The sequence below is a fragment of the Phalacrocorax carbo genome, chromosome 2 (assembly GCF_963921805.1).
Source record: "Phalacrocorax carbo chromosome 2, bPhaCar2.1, whole genome shotgun sequence".
Lineage (NCBI taxonomy): Eukaryota > Metazoa > Chordata > Aves > Suliformes > Phalacrocoracidae > Phalacrocorax > Phalacrocorax carbo.
The window spans coordinates 121161142-121181142 of NC_087514.1; the positions used below are offsets into that span (position 1 = coordinate 121161142).

General features: G+C 39.1%; 1 protein-coding gene across 1 annotated transcript in view; it reads right to left on the bottom strand.

Annotated features, from left to right (window-relative positions):
• Nucleotides 1-9771, bottom strand: part of LOC104049392 (collagen alpha-4(VI) chain) — a 48465-nt gene extending 38694 nt beyond the window's left edge. The window contains exons 1-3 of the mRNA XM_064444141.1: nucleotides 9674-9771; nucleotides 4807-4889; nucleotides 2048-2623 (exon numbers count right to left, since the gene is read on the bottom strand). Of these exons, the coding sequence (XP_064300211.1) occupies nucleotides 2048-2623; nucleotides 4807-4876 (646 nt within the window). The 5' untranslated portion in view covers nucleotides 4877-4889; nucleotides 9674-9771. The remainder of the gene's footprint in view (nucleotides 1-2047; nucleotides 2624-4806; nucleotides 4890-9673) is intronic.
• Between the last annotated feature and the right edge of the window lie 10230 nt (nucleotides 9772-20001).

Genomic DNA, 20001 nt, shown 5'->3' on the forward strand with positions numbered 1-20001 from the left:
TGTATTTATTTGCAGAAGTAAACACCTCTGTGTAGCTAACCTTTTCTAATCACCTGTTCTCACACACACATCCATATTGTTAAACTGCCCCATCTTACTGCTGCAAAGATATCTTTGACTTTCCATACCTTGAATGCAGTTTTTTTAATTTGAAAAATCTGGCAGTAAAGCAAAGATGACTGGAGAAAGGGGAATAAATAGATTTATTACAAGAGAGAAGGTCAGCTAATATAGGAAAACAGATGACGGGACAAGATAAAACAAGCTTCACAGGAAGCTGATCCTTGTTTTATGAGATAAATGTATGCAGAACTTAACAATAAATACATGCATCAGTAAGATCAAAGCCAATATGCTTTCCTTAACTTCTCCCTCTCTAAACAAGTGTACCTATATATATCTCAAGTTTACTGCTGCATCTCCCATTAAATCTCTCTCTTCCCTGGCCGTGAAACACCAGGAGGTGCTACTGCATCAGCAACCATCACGCTGTTCCATGGCAGTGCACCCCGCTTCCACAGCAGCCCTCTCTCTCTGCTTTCAGGAGCCAGGTGATGCCTTTCCAGCTGGAGGTTTGCTCAGCTCTTGATGGGAAAAAGAGGGAGTGGGGGTGCAGAGCTCATACTGAAACAAGCCCAGCTGTCCTCTCTGAAAACCACCTGAGCAGATTCACACAGAGTAGCTTCTGGCTTTAGGAGGGAAGGCTCAGCCCTTCTTCTTGCCCCCAACACCAGCCAGTTTTGCTGTCTTTAAGATCTCACAAGCTCAGGATGCAGGAGAGGCAAAGCTGCCTATTTGTTGAGCGACTGTTACAAAAAGCCTTAGACAAGCAGTGTGGTCACCCCGGTGCTCCTTTCTCACAGTAAGTGCCTGTCACTAAGGGAAATGAAACCTGGAGAGCTGGGTAGGATCAGTTTTATGGCATAACAAAGAGCATGTTATCCAACACATGTAAAACATCACCTATATAGTGAAAACACAGGGAAGGCAACAAGCAGGTCTAAAGGTCAGTCACAGTCCCTGTAAAGATGGGCACAGACAGAACGGCTCCAGCACTGTTTCTTCCTGCTATGCCCAATACACACCATCCATTTATACCACAGTAGGTCCCTCTCACCTTCAGTAGAGGAAGAGCTCAGCTTTTTGATTTATCATTCACTACATTTTTCTTTTTGCAACTTAACAAATACATCTAACAGTCTTATTTTACCACAAAACTGGCATGACTATATAATTTTTAAGAGAAGTTGTGTATGTTTTCTGCTTCGGTCTTCCCGCATAGGAAGGTGACTGACACCATAGCACCAAGTTGGAATAAACTCAGATACAAAACCAGCATCTGACATCTGATAAAAGTTGCTACATTAATCAAAGGCAATACTGAAGCTTTATTTTCTTTGGGGTTGGGAGCCTCTCAGGCTGTGTGGCATCCAAGCTACTGCTGCCACCAAGAAAACGTAGTATGAGATACCACCTTCTGTTTCTTATATAGGGAAAGCTTTTGGGTAGCATCTCAGCATTACTGTGGATTTGCTGCTCACACCTTGTCAATACGCCCACATATCCAAGGATGGATTTTTCTCACACCCCCTCTCCTCAGAGCCTCTGAGACACTTAAGTTTTGTCAACACATTGCTGCTGAGAGTCCCACTGAAACAGTATGGTCAGTTGTACATGACAAAGTCAGGTTTCTGGAAGGCTTTTTTTTTAAGTAGCACTGAATTGTCTGTTTTTCTTTTTTGATTGTGATATCTTGGGCATACCTGCCCCGGCTCCTTTCAGACACTGAGGAGCTATGAATACGAATGCTTATCTCAGAAGCTATTTGCCATAGTGACTCACCTCATAGCATTTGCCACAAGAGTGGAAATGGTCCTTGACTGAAGCAAGGTGCAAGTCTAGAAAGTTGCAATACTGAGTAACCCAAGCAGTATTCTTTGGTAAAACAGTTGCATTGCTGTCCAGCACAGGTACTTTCATCAGGGACTGCGTGTAGCCATGTGGATATTCATCATTACAGACCCAATGAAACATTTATGTTACTTACCCTGGCTTGGAAGATCTTTGGATTCACAGACTTGATTGACAATACTTCTTTCAATGGTTTTCAGTGCATCAAAGTTTTCCACTGTGAACACTCTCCCTGCATCACCAGCTATTAAAAGCAGCTCAAAGGAGTTTATAATCCCTACGCCAACTGTAAAGACATGGATCCCACTGCTTCTCAAAGCCATTGCTGCATCCTCCACCCTGTCAGCAGAGTACCCGCCTGTAATCACTATAAGGTTCTGTGAGACTCCTTGGCTCTTGCGGCCTCCGTTGGCAGGCTGAAATAGGCTCTGGACAAGACTCAGCCCTTTGCCAGTGAACGTAGAGGACTGCAATTGCTCGATTCTGTTGATCTGTTCCTTTATCATGCTGTCCGTATAGAACTCATTAAGAGAAAATTCCTTCCGGGGCTCTTGGCTGTACTGAACTACTCCAACATGTACTTTGTCCCTAGAAATAACAAAGCTGTCCACAACTTCCAACATGAAGGTCTTCATGACAGAAAAGTTACTTTTTGATATGCTTTCTGATCCGTCTATCAGGAATACCAGATCCGCCACTTGACTGCTGCAAACTTAGGGAAAAAGCAGAGGGAAAAACAAACAAACAGGAAAATGAAAAATCCAAGTCAAAAAGTAGTGAGGAACATAACCTTGGCAGTGTTTAATCTTTTTCTTGTTCTCTGCAGTGTAAACCTTTAGTCACAGAAGCTGTTCACAGCAAGGTCATGCAAGGCCAACCCATCATCTCTCTTACTTTAACCCAGACACCTTCCATGCATAGATAAAATCTGTCCTTTTCCACTACTAACTTGCAGAAGAAATCATAGATCTTTACATATCATCTAAAAGATTAGCTGGGAGAGTAATAACAAGAGAGAGCTTGTAACCAAAGACAAACCCTCAGCAGAGGGAGGTCAGACTTTACCTACCTGGAAGTCAGATTAACTGTCCCACTCACCACACTCATCCTCTTGCTACCTGAAGGGCCACTGTGAGGAAAAAAACCCACTTGAACTGCACATCTGCTGTGGAGAAAGACAGTATGTTGGTACCCCTGAAGTGGACAGAATTCTTCCCTGTCTTTTTCCTTGCAGAAGCAGAGTTCCCTATACATTTTTATTGGCAGTGCATCATAGCTCTGTGCAAAGAGTAATCTTTCTTAACCTTCAGTAATCTCTTCAAGTTCTGCTCTGCTTGCTTTGTGCACTCCAAAAGCAGTTAAGTTGATTTCACCTCACTTCAAAGCTTTTACAGCCATGGGAAGGTTGGCTCTATCCAATGGTGCAGTTGGTTCATCAGTAATGAGAATAAGGATCCTGGCGACAGCAAGGAAAAATGCGCATCCACCCTAGTTCACACCAAATCTCTGCCTGGCAAAGCTCAAAGGTCTTGCTGTGAAGGGGTGGCCTGGCAGAGGCTTCAAGTTGAATACTGCTTCTCTACTCTAAGACTCAGAGGGCAGCTGAAACTTGAAATATATACACACCAATCACTGAATCCTTAACTACTGCTTCTATGAGGTACTGCACATTTTTGAACTGCAGGTCTGTAACACCAGATGATCCCATGCACTACACAGGGGCTATGGGACCCCTAAGCCTGGCCCTAACTCTGACCCCAGGCCCCTGAGCCTGGCTCTAAGCTGGTTAGCTCTTACCTTGATGCTATTTGGGTTGATCACCACCAGAACTTCATAAGCCTCAATAAAACCTTTCTGAATGTTAATTTCCTCTCACATTAAGTGCAGATGGTGCACATAGCAACACCAAGCCTGGCACCTCTGAAACAATTATCTACGTACTTCTTACCTTTTTTCACACTTCGCAACTGTAATGGGACTACAAATATATTTGTCACAAACTCATTACAAACCTGTTGCTTTATCTTCCATCCAATTTTTGAGAGCTGTAAAAAAAACTTCAGGGTGGTGACATGTTTCCTTGGGGGATAAGTTGCAATTTTATCAAGATTGCTACTCTCTGTGATATTCTGGATGCCCACAGCATAGACAATAACACCTTTACATTTTAGTTTAGATCCTGCTTCAGTGTAATCATCCAAGGACCGGACATTGCTGATAACCACAGCAATTTGCTGCACTCCTCATTTTTTCCTGCTGCCTGCTTCTTGAGTAAAATCCTTCTTCCTCAGGAATTCTGTGGCTGCTCCAGTGTATTTTCGCCCCCCTCAATATGCTAAGTTCTTCAAGTAGTTCAGGATTTCCAATTTACCATTGAACATGTCCAGGGCGAACTCTAGCCTCTAGAGCTAACCACATTTACCTGTTGTAAATACTAAACTTATATGTTTCCACACCTTTCAGAAGCATATGACACTAGTAGGGCATGGATGAAACAGTTATTTCCCTAAACCAACAGTCATGCAAAAAATGTTCTGCAACTGGACAGAACACTTTCTCAAGAAGATCTTCCAGAAGACCAGACTACCAAAATAAAACTGCTAAATCCTGTGACTTATGTTGCTTTTGGAAGTCTTACAATTGTAGGAGTTTTTCATTACTTTCGAAAATACAGAACGTCAGCACACATGAACAAAAACAAATTTTAATGAGCTGTTGCATTTAATTTTGTGGGTTTTAGGATAACTCTCCTATCCTAGTTTAAATATGTTTCATTAAAACATATCACATTATCCCTAATTATACAAAGAATAAACTGTCATCAATTCTTCATCTCTTTGGCATTGGGTATAAACGGAAAAAATTAATTTTGCTATCTACTTGAAGAGTAATTACCAGTCTGCTGTGCATCTATAGAGCAGAAGGTGGAAATAAAGAGAAGCAGCTGTGGTTTCCAGTCATCCATTTTCAAAGTGTTCCTAGAAAAAAAAAAAAAAGACAGTAAGAAATACAGAGCATAATTTCCTCAGAAAAAGGTTTTTAATTGTAAGGGAAATCAGTAAGTGCATTTTATTAACAACACTGAGGCCTTCTAGCTGTATGCAATTTAAAGCAGTACTTTAATATTTTCTTCCCTCAGCTTTTAACCTACAGGCTTTGAACACAAAGCTGTTAGAGTTTGATACTGATGTACAGCATATAACCAAAATGAACTGTTCACTGCTCTGCTCTCACACAATTGTGCTTTGTTCCGATTCACACAGCTATGTTTACCACGATCCAAAATTCAGCTAAAAAGCAAGCTATTCACAATGTAAGACTAATGGGAGTTATGCTTCTAAGATTCCCCTCTAGCCTTGAAATTTCCCACACACATATCATACAATAGACATAGATAAGAACAAGCATTCATTTACAAATGAAATATGCCAGTTGGCCAGTAATGAAGACACTTGCCATAGAAAAGTAGCACAACTCAATGCTATGGGAAACAGGAACAAAAATCTCTCCTCAAGAAAGTACAAAATTAAGCCATGTTGAGCTTAAGCACACTAAACAAGTGAAAACAAAACAGTTGTGAAAAATTCTCATTTCTAGAACACATGTGGCTAAGTAGCTTAAAGAACAAAAAGAAATAATAGACCCGAGCCTTGGAGGCCAAGCATGCAAAAAAGGATGAATATGAACACATTTCATATGTTGTTTTTCTTTGGAGCTGCTGAAGTTTTCTGAATAGTTCCAGCTGCCTTCCTCCTGGCTCCACCCTTACATTCTGTCCTAGACCAAAACTGAGATAAGATTTTTGGTAAAATTTATTAATATAAAGGCCAAATGCTTCTGCAGTGGCAGAAGCATTTCCAGTGACATGAGTAGCAGAGAACCAGGTTGGCTGGGTATGTCCAGCAGGGAGGATGAGAAAATCAGGTATAGTGCGCATTTATTCTACGATCTTTGGTTATTCGAGTATTTGAAACGGATGAGCAAAAGACGCCACTGCTGCATTTCAGCCAGCTAAAGTCACTCCTCTCAACAGCCCTTTGCAGCTGATTCTCTGTCAACTGAGGGCATATTTCTTCCCATTATAGAGGAAAGAATAGATCAACAGAGATGCTGTCCATGTCATACTACTTTCCCGTCGATGTGCATGTCAGATACTGTATGCAGTCTTTTCCTCAGGCCTCCAAAACACATCTGTTGGCAGCAAGGATTCTGTGGAAATTAGACTGAGGAATGAGTCACTGGGGAGGGCGAGGTAAAATTCAGCAACCTGACATAACTCAGATATTATGCTCAAATGCTCAGTGACTGAAAAAAATCATCCCACTGGAGCTGCCCTAAGAACCTCATACTTAATATACAGCCTATGTTAAAGGTGTATTGGTCTGGAAAATGCATGGCTACTGATTTTTATGTGCTACCGCCTGTTTATTACCAAAATTTTATACAAAGCCCTGGTGAGTAATATAAAACAAGCCAAACACTGATCTGTCTCAGGCTATCTTTTGAACCTGTTGGTTGATCCTGGCAGATGCTCAGATCAGAAGAAAGAGATAGTTTGAGCCACTTATATTCTAGGATTGGGTATGACAGAGAGTGCAACCTCAGCAAACCCAGGATCATGGCTTCCCCCCCCCCCCCCCCCCAATGGTTTCAGGGCTTCTGGAATTCTGCTGAGAACAATGACTCTAGAATTCATTTTGGAGCTCATTTACACACAACTTTACCCAGCATCTGTGCCTCTGCCATTGCTTAATATCTAATAATTATGTTTGCATGAATACTGCCTAAAATTCTAAGTAACAGAGAGGGAAATGTATGTGAAGACACATGGAAGCAATCAGAGAGCAGGCAAAAACAAGCTAGCTCGTCCTCCCAGCAGCTGGAGGGCTTCCTAGGCATGCTTCTTGGAACCCAGGAGCATCCTTCTCAGAATCAACTAGTCTCAGACACAGGTAAATTCCTCTTGCGGAGGGATGTGGAACTGAATCTGCTGAGAGGGAGAGGATATCCAAGCGATGGCTACAGCATAACAGGTTAATCCACACATTAGTCTTTTCAGTATCTTCAAGGTATGTGCTGGGGGCAAGGTATCTACCTATACATGCAGGCTGCTCCTCTTCATTTCTGTCACTTTTGTTTGATTAACTTCCCTTTGCCACTATTCAGCAAAAAAGTCATAGTGATCATAACATAGGTCCATCTTGCCCAATCCCTTATCTTTGACAATGGCCATTAGCTTAAGGAAAGAGTATAAAAGGAAAATTAAGGAAGGTAGGTACCTTCTCCCTTCCACACAGACTGCTTTAAAGGTTTCCAGGTTGCATTTGGGTGAAGACCATACTTTCATAAATTGTTTTACTTTCCTTTAAAGCAAGCTATACTTTTATATTAAAATCACAAACAATTAGATTGTTTATCATATTGTAAACATTATTTATGTTCTAGTGAAAAAGCAAGCCAAGTATCTGTGAAAACACAAGTTGATGATCAAATGCTGCCATTAACAATTCATTACACTGGTTTTTAAACTATATCTTGGATCTTGAATGGCAATTTAGTGGAAATGCTACATCTACAGTTAACATCATAGCACAAGGTTCAGTTCCAAGTTCTTAGTGTAACAGTATGTAATATCACTCTAGGTATTGTAAATAACAAAAAGCAATGAACAGAAATCATCTGCTTGACTCTATATTCTACCCTCAGGCAACAGCAAAACTTCATTTCCAAGTATCACCACACCAAGCCTCACTGTAGCCCCTGAAGAGTTCTTTTGAACCTTCTCCTGTGGGGAGAAAAAAAGCCACATTTCCTATATTTCAAGACATTTTTCACATATGGGAACTCTCTACTATTATTAGTACTGCAGTAACACAGAGATTACAGATGTACCTGAGGTCCCTATGCAACAAAAGGGGTTCCAGGTACTCTGTGGTCCTTAAAAAGAACAGAAGGCAATGCCGGGGTTTGTGCATTGTAGAAGCATTCTTCATGCCTCTGCACATTGCAATTTTCTTTAATAAGCACTTCTAACATAAGGGAAACTGTGGTATGTTATATATGAAACAGCAGCAAATAAAGTTTTGCAATCATCTTAAGTGCCATCTTCACAATTAAATTTTGTCTTGGATTTAATTAATTTTTCTGTATATATTCCTGACAGTTACTGAACCTCTTAAGAGTTCTCATTGATCACTTTGACAGAGATTTGATTCCCAGGTATTTGTTTTCACTACTATGCCTCATGACATAAGATGCTGCTAGGATTTCCAAGGCCTTTACTTATAGTGGTGGAGATTTTTACAGTAAAACACTGAGTTTGGGAAACTCCCAAGGGCACCAGTATCACCAGGGTCCCAGGGTGTATGTGGTTGCCTGCAGACAGACAAACAAAATACAGTTGCTGTTTTACCAAGGGGCTAGACTTTCCTCTGTAATGTAAACATTCAAGTTTTGTACTAAAGTCTAGCTCTTACTGCTATACCATACACAATAATCAGTGACTGCTGAGCTATGCAACTATTTCCATACCTCATAACAGCTGTAGTCTCTGTTTGCCTCCTTCAGCTTCCTCCAGCCTCAGGACTCAAGAATGTTCCCAGCTCATGGGGTCAGATACCCCACACCTGCAAAATATCTCCCACTCTTCCTAAACAGTGAGTGCAGATGGGAAACTATTTCCCAGTTTCTCTTTATTTCCCCCTTCAATAGCCTCTGCTGACATCAGGCAGCTTCTTTAAATACACAGGGACACTGCAATTTAAAAATGTCTGCAGACTAGTTTCCCTACTTGTACCATTTACATAGGAAATTTCAGTAATGCACTACAAACTGCATAAACAGAGGTACTTTATGCCTTCTGCAAGTATTCTTCATTATTTGCTAAAGTGAAATGAAAGTAGTTTAATGGAAATCTCATGTCATACAGTTCATAGATACTATGGATCAAAGCCTAAATAACTCACTTGGAAACATGCAGTGTCACTGAGCATTACCGATTCTGCATATTAAGCTAGCAATACGTAAATTTAAAAAAATATTTGAACATAAAACAGCATATACAAAGTCCTAGCATAAGCTACTTAAATATGCATATCTATTGTTGTTTATATAAATATATATAGGCATAATCTATGTAAGACACTAAGACAGCAATTCTCAAAAATATAAGACTTCTTTCCACTTTAATGCTATTTTAGGAGACAACAGTAGGAAAATTATTAAAAGCCCTTAGAAAACAGTATAAAATGATACATATTTTAAAGTGTATTTTACTGCCAGCATTTTTCCTTATTTGTTTGCAGAGACACACCAATACGTACGCAATAAATCTCAAAGGAAGAAAAAGATCAATAGTACTCCTGAATTCTTTAAATGCTTCACAAACATTGCTTACAACTATAGTTTGTTTTTTCTTTTTTAATCAACTAATATCCCAACCTTATCTTCAGTTGCTTCAATGTTTTACGCAGGTAAAAAAGTCATTCTGCAGATGTTTGCTGCCAGAGCAAAATGCATGGTCCAATGTTAATACACTACTTAAGCACATTATCAAAAGCATGGAGATTTTGAGGCAACATCTGTTTTTCACCTGTATTTTATACACATGTTGCATGCAGGGTCCCCCTACACACCCTGGTTTGGAGACACTTTCCTTCTTCTGTTTGTATATATTAAGAGAAGGAACACAATCTTTCTTGTGAAAACTTCAATTCCCATCTCTACCAGTGCAAATGAATGTGATCATGTAGCTTTCTCCTACCTACTGAAGTACTCCAGTCAGATTTCAACTTCTACACACTGATTTCATTCTTTCTGTAGTCTTTGGAAAAATCCCGAGTCCTGGAGCGCAGCAGAAAGACAGCTTCAGCTCACATGCCACAGTTAGTTATCCCTTTTCTCCGCCACCCACTTTTTCTCTCACTAAAGTAAATATAAAGCCTCAATTCCATCTGTGCAACTTCCTGGTTTTACCAAAAACCAGGAGAAATCCATCCCACTCTCCCACCTCAACACTCTCTTCATATGTCCACATATTTAACTTTCACCACTGAGCATACTAATACCAGAAGGATAAATGTTGCTGTAAAAATAATGCAAAATATTTTCTAGGTGTCAGCTCTTTATGTAAATGAGGAAATCTTTTTATCAGTTGTCTCCTCTCTACAGGCACATTTTTCTCCTACAAGTACATTATCTTTTTGTCAGCACTGAAATGTCTCAGGAAGAAAGTTGCAACTTTACCTGCTGCAGGTTTTTCAGAGAAAAGAAGAGTTTCCTCATGATTCCAGGTGCAACCACATGGCCAGACACAGATTCAAGCAAGGGCACTCTGGGTGACTTACCCGACATAGGAAGTCAACATGATCAACATAAGGTTCAAGATGTTGGATGTGGGATGGAAGTTTACTTACTGATTTGATTCTAAAGAATGGAGGGACACAATGATTTTTCCCACTTCAGTATTTGGTGCACCTTTTATAAGCTTATTGTCTATTTTTCTTTTCTGAGTAAAGCTTGATAATTAGCATGTTGTTATTATTCTGTAAGCCTTAAACATTCATTATCATTCATGCTTGTATCTTCCTGCTAGCTTAAACAGCACAAATTGCAGTGAGTACACATTAATAAAATTTTTAAAATGGACCCTGGTATCATAGCAGCCTCAAACTGTTCTTAACCTGCCATAAAATTAAAAATGAACCTATAGTTTCTCTCTTCAGTCAAGAGGATCCCCCAAAACCAAAGCATCAGTGACCCCAGCTAATTACAGTGTTTTCATATCTGAAGCAACCATACCAATGTACTCCCTTCTGAAGCCAAATGTGTTGAATGTATTAAGTACATATTTATATTCCTTCAGGATCCAGACCCAAGCTCTCAGAAACCTTTAAAAACCTGTTCTATCTACCTACATTCCCTTAGCTCAGCATGACCAGCCTGCACTCCTCACAATGCGCTGTAGTCTCTCCTTCTCAGGAACAGATAAAGCAGGTAGACAAGAGGAGCTGTCCTTGCTGCCAGCCAGGTATCAGAACTAAAAATTCCATAAGATTCAGACAACAAAATTTCTGAAACTGCACCGACGCCTGTCCCCCACCCTCCCAAGGCTTTGCTTCTGGGAAATCTTCAATGAAAAATCAGTTTTCTTCCCTGAAAGCTAATCTTTATCACAGAATAAAATAAAGCAAATAGCTGAGAACCCAATTAGTTGAAAATAAGGTCTAACCAGAATATTTTTTGTATCTACCTAAGACTGCAGCTGGCTATTCTGAGAGTCTGGCAAGCTTTCACTTCTTCACTTCACATGCTCTGTAAATAGCTATTTACTAATCACACCCAAATTTAATTGCTATACTCAGTTGAAGTTAATTAAAGTTTGCCTTTAAGTGTATGAATTCAATGAGACTATCCCATGTTGTCATTAAAATATGACCATTACTGTACACAGGACCATGGCTTTAGACCTTTCTCCTGGTTTAGGTGGAATGTTACATTTCACCTTTCATCCCGGACAGCGGAGAGAATTTGAAAAAAATCAAACCCTGGTAAGTGGAGCTGTGAAGCTGAAGAGGCTCTAGCCTTGTTAAACAGGTTCTTAGCTAGCAATGACTCATTCTGATCCATAACAAGCTCACTTTCAAACCATTTTGGGTTCTGGCCTCATTAAAAGAAGGGCTGAAGGGGACCCCATATGATAATTTAGGATTGTAACCGATGACGTGTGTGTATATATATATATGTTATATGTATTTCACAGCAAAGTGGGTTTGCTTCCTACTAAGGGTTTTGTTAAAAGGGAGTAAAGGAGGTCAAAATAGCTCCTTGGTATGAGGAGTACTTTTCCCAAATCACAAAGTCCTTACGGAGTAGAAGATGCATTTGTTGTTATTCTTCTTTCTTATCAATCCTGGCTTAGACCTACTTTGTCTAAGACACATAGTGTCATGTCAGTACTAAAGAAGTATCATAGCAGTACCAAGGATCAGGTTTGTTTGCTTATAGAAAAGCATACGATGGTGACCAATAAAAAGCATTGAAGTAGGAAATCAAGACCATTTGACAGGTCTTGTAAGATGGGCCAGCTAAGCCTGGAGGATGATACAAGTAATTTGTCATATCCTTGCCAGTTCCTTTGACTGGAAGGTAGACAAATGTGAACAGAAAAGGCTAAGAATATAAACTTTACCCACATGTGCTTCACTGACTCATTCAGTAAAGGATATTAAGCGAACTAAGCACAAACATTTCATTCATGAAAGCAGCTTCTCAAAGCCAAAAGTGCTTAAGAAAACTAGCAGATGTGACTCTCCTGCTCCCAAGAATGCTGAGTGGGAAAGCATCTTATGCACAGGAGTAAGTACTCAAACCCAGGCGCATCTGGAACAAATTATTTTTACAAAAGTCTTGCTTTAGAACAGAAATAGTAAGTCACCTCATGTTGAACTACCACAAAGTGGAGAATTCAAAATAGAGGGCAACAGTTTATATGTAATGATACAGAAGTTTTTGAACGACCAGTACATTATCCTCTAACATATGCTAGACATGCCTTTGAAACAGGACTCAACAATCTGAGCTTACTGGTGGTGGCAAGATGCAAGTTCTTGTTTTGTAAAAGTTTTATGTAAGAAAATTGTGACCTTGCAATAGCAGAAGTTTTACATCTGCGCCTAAAATTGCTTGGCTAAAAGAACCTATTTGTCCTCATATTTATAATGCTCAAAATTATACAGTTTTACCAGAATCTGCCACTTCTGATAGCAGGAAAATAAGAAGCTAGAAAGAATCAAGAATTTTGCTTGTGAATATCTTCACAAGATCTGCCCTGAAAACAACTGGAAAACTGTCATTTTGTAGCTAGAGATGTGAGGTGTATTTCCTCTTCCTTGACAGTTCTAGACATTACTTATAATTAGTCCTTTAAAGTAAGTAATCAAAATTTAAACCAAGCTTTCACTGAAATGCAACATATGTGTGTATATATATCCTGTGATAAGAAATGAAGAAAGCAGGATGCCATTCATTTTTATGTCACCTCCGAAACTTTCCAGTGCTTTTCTCATTTCTGTGTGTCTTGGAAAACTGAAAAATCACCAGCACCTTTTCTCATCCTATCTTTCCTTACTGCAAACCACCAAAACTACCACACATAAGTAATTCAAAGCTCATCATGTCTTGCCAAATGAAATGTCTTTGTAGTATTAACAAAGCAGAGATTTTAGCCCAGGGATGTTGCATATACATTTCTGAAGCATCCTGATATTATTATTAGGTGCATATTTTAATTTGAATAATTTTGAATAAATTTTGTTTATCCAAAGGATCTTTGCTTATTCACTGAAGCAAACAGGATTTGTTTTACTGAATGATACTATACTTGGACTTGAATGTGTATAAGAATTATGTAAATTACTGCATGCAGGCAAATCAGCTGAATAGCTTTATAGCCATCAAAAACAATGAAAATTAAGCAGCATGTTTTATATATTGCCACATTGTGAGAACAAAGCAAAGCAAATGCTAGAAGTGTGGAAAACCGATGCTTTTTCAGGTGTCTACAGTACTTATGCTGGTAACCTAGAAAATGCCTTTTGTGACACTTACCATGAACTAGTTACAAGTTAGCGCATATGCAAACATTCATTAATAATAGTCAGAAACAGTGTCACTTCATTAGAGCTCTTAATAGGAAAAACAGTTTTGCAAGGAGCTAAGGAATTTACAACGTGGTTTCTCATTGAGCCAAAATAAGAGCCAAAAATTTCAATTTCTCCTTGAAGGGAAGTTATTTGGCACCCCTCAAAACACTGCATTTTCTCAAAAAGTAGTACCCACTGATTTTTTTCAAGATACAATACCAAGCTTTTAAACACTGGAATGAGCTATATCATGCTTGCAAAATCAGGGTGCTTTTTGCTTCATTTTACAGAGGGAAGCCAAGGAACCAAGTTGCTAAGAATAAAAAATGCGTTAATAGGGTCTACTCAGCTTCAGATGTGGCATTTCAGAGTACCCAGCCCTCAAAGCACAGCTCTTACTGACCTCAGTTAAAAAAAGCTAGACTCCAGCATCCCTGATTTTTTTCTGTAATGTTTTTTTCTTCAAAAAACAAATAAACAAAATCACTACACTCCTAGAACACACAATTAGAGACTACCTGTGAAAAGTTTGTCATATATGATGTGTGAAGGGTTACACAGGACTACCTTGGCAGATGCAGGACTATCATTTGAGTCTCTAGATTTGCACTGATGGCACTGAGTTCTCTTCTTTCAAAGCCCTGTTCCTTTTATCCCAATAAACGCATCAAGGTTTGTGCACATAACCTCCTTCACTACATTTTTTTTTAATCCAAAGTCAGTTCTTCATGCAGAGTGAAAAACCTATGTAGGAAAAATACTTTGAGATAACACAGAATTAAACGCTGGTTCATACTGCATATGCACAGGGAGTCAGTCATGGAATTTAGTGTCTACAGCATCATCTACAAAAAGAAACCTGTTTCCTCAAGGACCACACAAAAGAAAACAACAAATACAGCATCACTGTTTTTCCCCCTGAGTGCTACTAAGATTTCCTGGCAAATGTTTCAGTTTATCATACACCATTTACCTACTGATTGGAATTCTTACATGAGCAATTATGTTTCTACGTTCTAGTTTTGCCTTGGAAGGTTGTAGGTTGAATTTGGTTGCAAAAGGGCTTCTAAAGAAGTGCTTTTACTTCACCTGGTGCCAGGAAAGCTAAAAAAAAAAAAAAGGTGGAATCTTACACACTACATTGCCCAAAATAGTGACATATAGGTCACTGCAGTTCGGTTCCTTTTTAAAGCATGCTAGTTACTTCCAAACACTGAAAGCAGAGCTCTTGCGATCCTCTGAAAGTTGAGCATGGAAGTGGGTCCCAGTGTCGTCTCAACAGAGAGTAAGCATCCCTTCAATGAAAGGGAGAAAGCAGCCCAATATATCCAGAGTTGTTCTAGGTAAGAAAAACACTTGTACGTGCTGCAGAACTGTTTGAGATGTCTCTGGACAGGAAAGGCTGAAAGCTTATGTGCCCCGATCAAAGATGATGATTCAAGACAAAATTCCCTTAGATTAATCAAAGGGGAGAGAGCACAAGAGAACATTCAGGTCTTTTTAATGCTACTTTTCATAGAACAGAGAGAAAAAGTGGCTGCCATTGCCAATTGCTTGCTCAGGATATTTCTAGAAATTTACTGCCAGACCACCCATGTAAAGGTGCTTTTCCAGAGTTGAATGACTTGGGTTTAAGGCAACCATTCCAAGGAAGAGTCTGAGGAAAACCTGTTCCTTTTGCTCCTTTTGTTCTTTTTACTAATGTGGAACTTTTTACATATCACCATAGGCCTGAGAGAGACCAGGGGTCGTAAAAGCATACTGTTACAACAGCTTGATAACAAGGTTAATTACATGCTGCAGTCCTATAGAAAGCAATGGCCCTACCATAGGATACCCTATCATATCTTCTACTTCCTGAACAAACCCATATGTCAAGCTGCTTACGCTAAGCGTTCTAGAATTTAACAAGTAGCCTGTTTTCCATCACTAAACAATGTTTTAAGAGATGTAATTTTTCTACAGTGGAATATAAAGCTATTTAAACTCCATTAACGAGCTTAACTAATAAACTCAGAAGACTGCCTCTCAGAGAACGTTAGATTTTGAATTTGTGCCAAGGATCAGAATGCACTGTCTGCATATACCATTTATTCAATGAAGGAAAAAGGCTGGAAGAACCATGCCTTTCTCTTCAGTTTTTCATTTTATTTTCAACTTGCTTTAACTTACAGCTGTGTCATATTTTTTCCCCCCCCCAGGAAACATCATCTATGTATCATACAGTCTCAAAACCCACACACTTTTTGTTCTCTTCTGTTTTATAACAATCAGCTGTTTCAGAAAAGATAGGCTGCTTTTTTTTTCAACTTACTTCCTATCCAACATACCCCTGGGGGATATAAATGAGCAAAGCATCCGTAACTTCAATGCCACAGTTTACAGTGGATAAGGATCTGGCCTACAGATGGGGCTTTAATTCCAACCTCTCCAGTAATCTCTTTCCCTGGAAAAAGAAAAGCTATTACACTTTAGATTGCCTGGCACTGGCAGTGACCAACTATTGTAAGAGTAACTCTACTGGCCACACTACTTCAAGGTACTAGAGAAATCTTTTGGTTCATTTCCACTGAAAGGGAGATTTAGCAGATAAGTCCGTCCCTTCTGAACACAGTAACTGAAAAAGGGGTAAAACCAAGGTGAGATGCAGCCATAATGTGGATGAGCTAGTAATGCCACTGTAAGCAAGGCTAACGCTGGAACAGAGATCACATGGTCAATGTTCCTGGTGAATCTATCCCTGCTCCCATCACAAGGAGCTCTACACAGTGTGGACTACAGCACACCAAGTAGTGGAACAACTGCATTGTTCTGTTTTTTTCAGAGAAGACGCAGTGGCATTTAAAAAAAAAAAAGCATTCCTTCCAGTTTGCTAGCAGGAGCATGACAGTCTCTATGAGATGACAAGTGATCCAAAAGTAGAAGACTTTGTATTATGGAGATGCAAAAGAAGGAAATTTCTTACAGTGAGCCAGAAAAAGCAGTAAGTCAAACTATGGTATTCACTGCTTGTAACAGATTTTTCTAATTGAAAAAAGAATCCTACCATGACATTGATTCCACACGCCCAGCTTTAAGTTGTCCTTCTTCATATCTCTCCTTTTATATTCTGCATACTTAATCCATTAAAACTAGTGCTGTCATCCCTGTCAAGTTAAATTAGGAAATTTATGTGCCATGGCTAAAGCTACCACTAAACTTACAGTCCTAAGGCCTGGTCATGAGAAAAACTAGCTAATCCACTTCAAAAATTTAAGAACACAGCAAGAAAGGACTAAATGACAGCAAATATACACTATCCCTGATTGAAATATCCTCATGGCTACACATTCACATGGATGCGCTTCGGCAAGTCCAGTATTTTCATACTTGATTGACACCACCCTGTTTTTTCATTAAACTGTGCAGATCTCAGATGAAAACAGCTTTTAAGGTAGATACCGAACACTTGTAGCACATATACTCAAGGAAGTACATTTAAGCAAATTTTTGTGCTCTCTTTCTGCAGATTTTTTTTTTTTCCAGTGAAAAATAGGTCACTGTGAATGAGGTGAATCTGCTCAGGATTCTACTAAGAAGTTTAATATTTGACTTAATGGACACTGTAGTTGCCCAACACTGTTCAGGATCTGCATCAGAATCTTTAACCCCAGAGCATACCTTTAAATACATAATACTTTTTCTAATCAATGGACAGGATGAAAACACATCAACCCAGTCTCTGGAAGTGAGAAATCATGCAAATTTTAAGTCAGATAGAAATTGTCAGTTTGCCTGACAATAAGCACAGATTTAAACAGACTATAGAAAGTAAAAATGTTGTGATCTACTACCTTCAACACCTGCCTTAGAGGGCAGCTTTTGCCCACGAACATGTACCATGTATAGTGCAAATGCATGTGAAGACAGGGCCTGTCAGTCCGACACAATTACTTTGTTTTAGACAGCTCAACCTTAACACAAATTTAAAAATGTCACCAAGAGCATCGGTTTATTAGTGAGAGTTGCATCATTAAGCTTGCCTAATAAACTCCATGTGGTAGAGCTTCTACTATAGTTTCATCCCATTTTGTAAACTCTATTTAAGGAATAAATAAAATCAAGGATAAATTAAAGGATAATGGAAAAGCTACCTTTTTTCCTGTAAATAACAAGATACTGGTCTGTCAGAGGTGGAGAGGCAGACCTATAAACCCTTCACTAAATGCCAGTTTCCTACAAAACAATAAAAGCACTGATACAGATTTGAACTGGCAACACTACAGTGAGCTACAAAGTTTTCTAAAATAAATCTGACACCAGATACCAAAAAGAAAAAAAAAAAGGGGTTGCTGTAAAGCAAGTTTCTCACATGAAAGGGTGATCATGTTTAGTTTCATCAGCTTGATGCATCTCCACTTACACTTCATTATCCCAAAAGACAATTAAAGGCTCACCCACTACCCTTTTTGTTCCAAAGGCATGTCAGATCTATCCCCGGCTGTAGCAGGCTAAATTATCATTGCAGCACAGCTTCTATTTCATTGTGTCTTTTGTTGAACAAATGATTTTGGGCATCAAACACTGTAATGTTTTGCTAATCTGTACCTGGGGGGTAGGGAGTCCCCTGGTCACTGTATGGGACTGACATTGCTGAATGTTTGTCTTTCCCAAGGGATCATTCAAACCATACCTATTTACAGAATACTGTAAAGCAAGGGAAGGTGAAAATTCTTCACAAAAACACATTTTTAAAACTGACTAACTTCTTACAAATATCACTGGCTCAGTTTTCAACCCTGCAGTGACATCTCATGGTTCCATGCTAGTTCCAGCAGCAGATATATGTTGCCAAAAACAGCAACAAAGCTGGGGAACACAAATATCTACATGTAGAAAACCAGGTAGCTGACATTGATATGAGGTGATCTAATCCCATTAGTTGGCAACACTGAACTCATTCATCCTCCCAAATAAAGCCAATACAAGATACTGCCTGTTACAGGCAGATACCTCTGCACACAGGCTTACATCACACATCAAGAATGGTAGTTTTAAATAAAAGGAAAGAATAGATGGGGATAATTAAATTATAAGAAACAAGTCAGGGTTTAGTGAAGGTGCAGGGCCAGAGGAGCAGTATTAGCTGCCACAAAAACTGATTCCCACCCTTTCTAACAGGGACAAGCTACCATGCCAACAGTCAGATGCCTTAGGTGGCCACCTGTTTTAAGTAGAAGAAAAAAGGCAGTCTCTTAGTTTCAGAGGAGCTAAGCCATCACATTAATGTCATTACAGGGAGCTTTAAATCTCCATTGCAGAAGCCAGCAAGAGGTGAATTATGTATTAATGAAGTTAAGATGTTCTTACAAAACAACTTATTAAAACACTCAGTCAAAACTGAGTCCTAGGACTCTCATTCCAGTCTAACACGTCACTGCATCCCTTTCAAAATCAAATGCAAAATCAGTCTTTATTCCTTAGTTAACTCAAAGCAGAATATTGCTTTCTGGGTCAGAAGAAAACTACTGTATAATTGATTTTGTTATGATGAATAGCAAAGCTTTTAACAAGGTCTCTTGGGAGCCTGGTTTCCTCTTGCTTGCATTGATGGACACATTAAGGTACTTCATAGATAGAAGCAGACGGGGGAGGGAAAGGAAGAAGGCGGCTTACTTTGTTGTGGCTGAGGTTAGGTTTTGAGTCCAATACAATTTTTATGTGGTTATTTGTGACGGGATCAAACTCAGGCTTACAGTGAAAACTGCCCTTACCTGTGCACTACTGTGCCACTCCTGCAGCATTACATTTTCACTCCAGCAAATTAAATCTTCATCATGTCTTTAGGGTCTTGATCTGAATGCACATGCAGTGTCTAGAAGAACACACATTTAGCTAATAAACTATATTTCCATTTTATTAATTTCCCGCCCTACTACAGATATTGAAGTGTGGCAAACCAGGAAATGTAGGAAGTAAAACCTCTACAGCTTTAACAGTGAAAAAAGTACTTTAAAATGTAAGGCTTTACATTCTGCTTTCTCTCTCAACTCTTGGCTTTTGATGTAGGTCATTACTGAAGTCAAACCTTGCTGTGGCTTTTTTTTATTTAGGGACAATAACAGGGATTTCAACCAAAGGGCACAAAGAAAATCCACAAAGACACCCCCATCTTTTACAGAAATATGTTTTTCTCCTCTAGCAATCACTGGTTTTCATACAGAAGAAAGGAAATTAGAACATCTGGCAAAATTACCTTTGCAATGTTCCTAAGAATGGAGGGTTTACTGAGCTCTTTTATATTATCTGGAACACTTCTGATTTGATTGGTACATAAAGAGGAGATTAGATCAAGTTAATAAAACAGTCACAACCGCATGTCCTTACTTTTTAAATTTCCTTTTCATATTTCATAACCCATGTCACTGTCACCTAAACACTTGATTTCACTTGGGTTTTACTTCTGTTC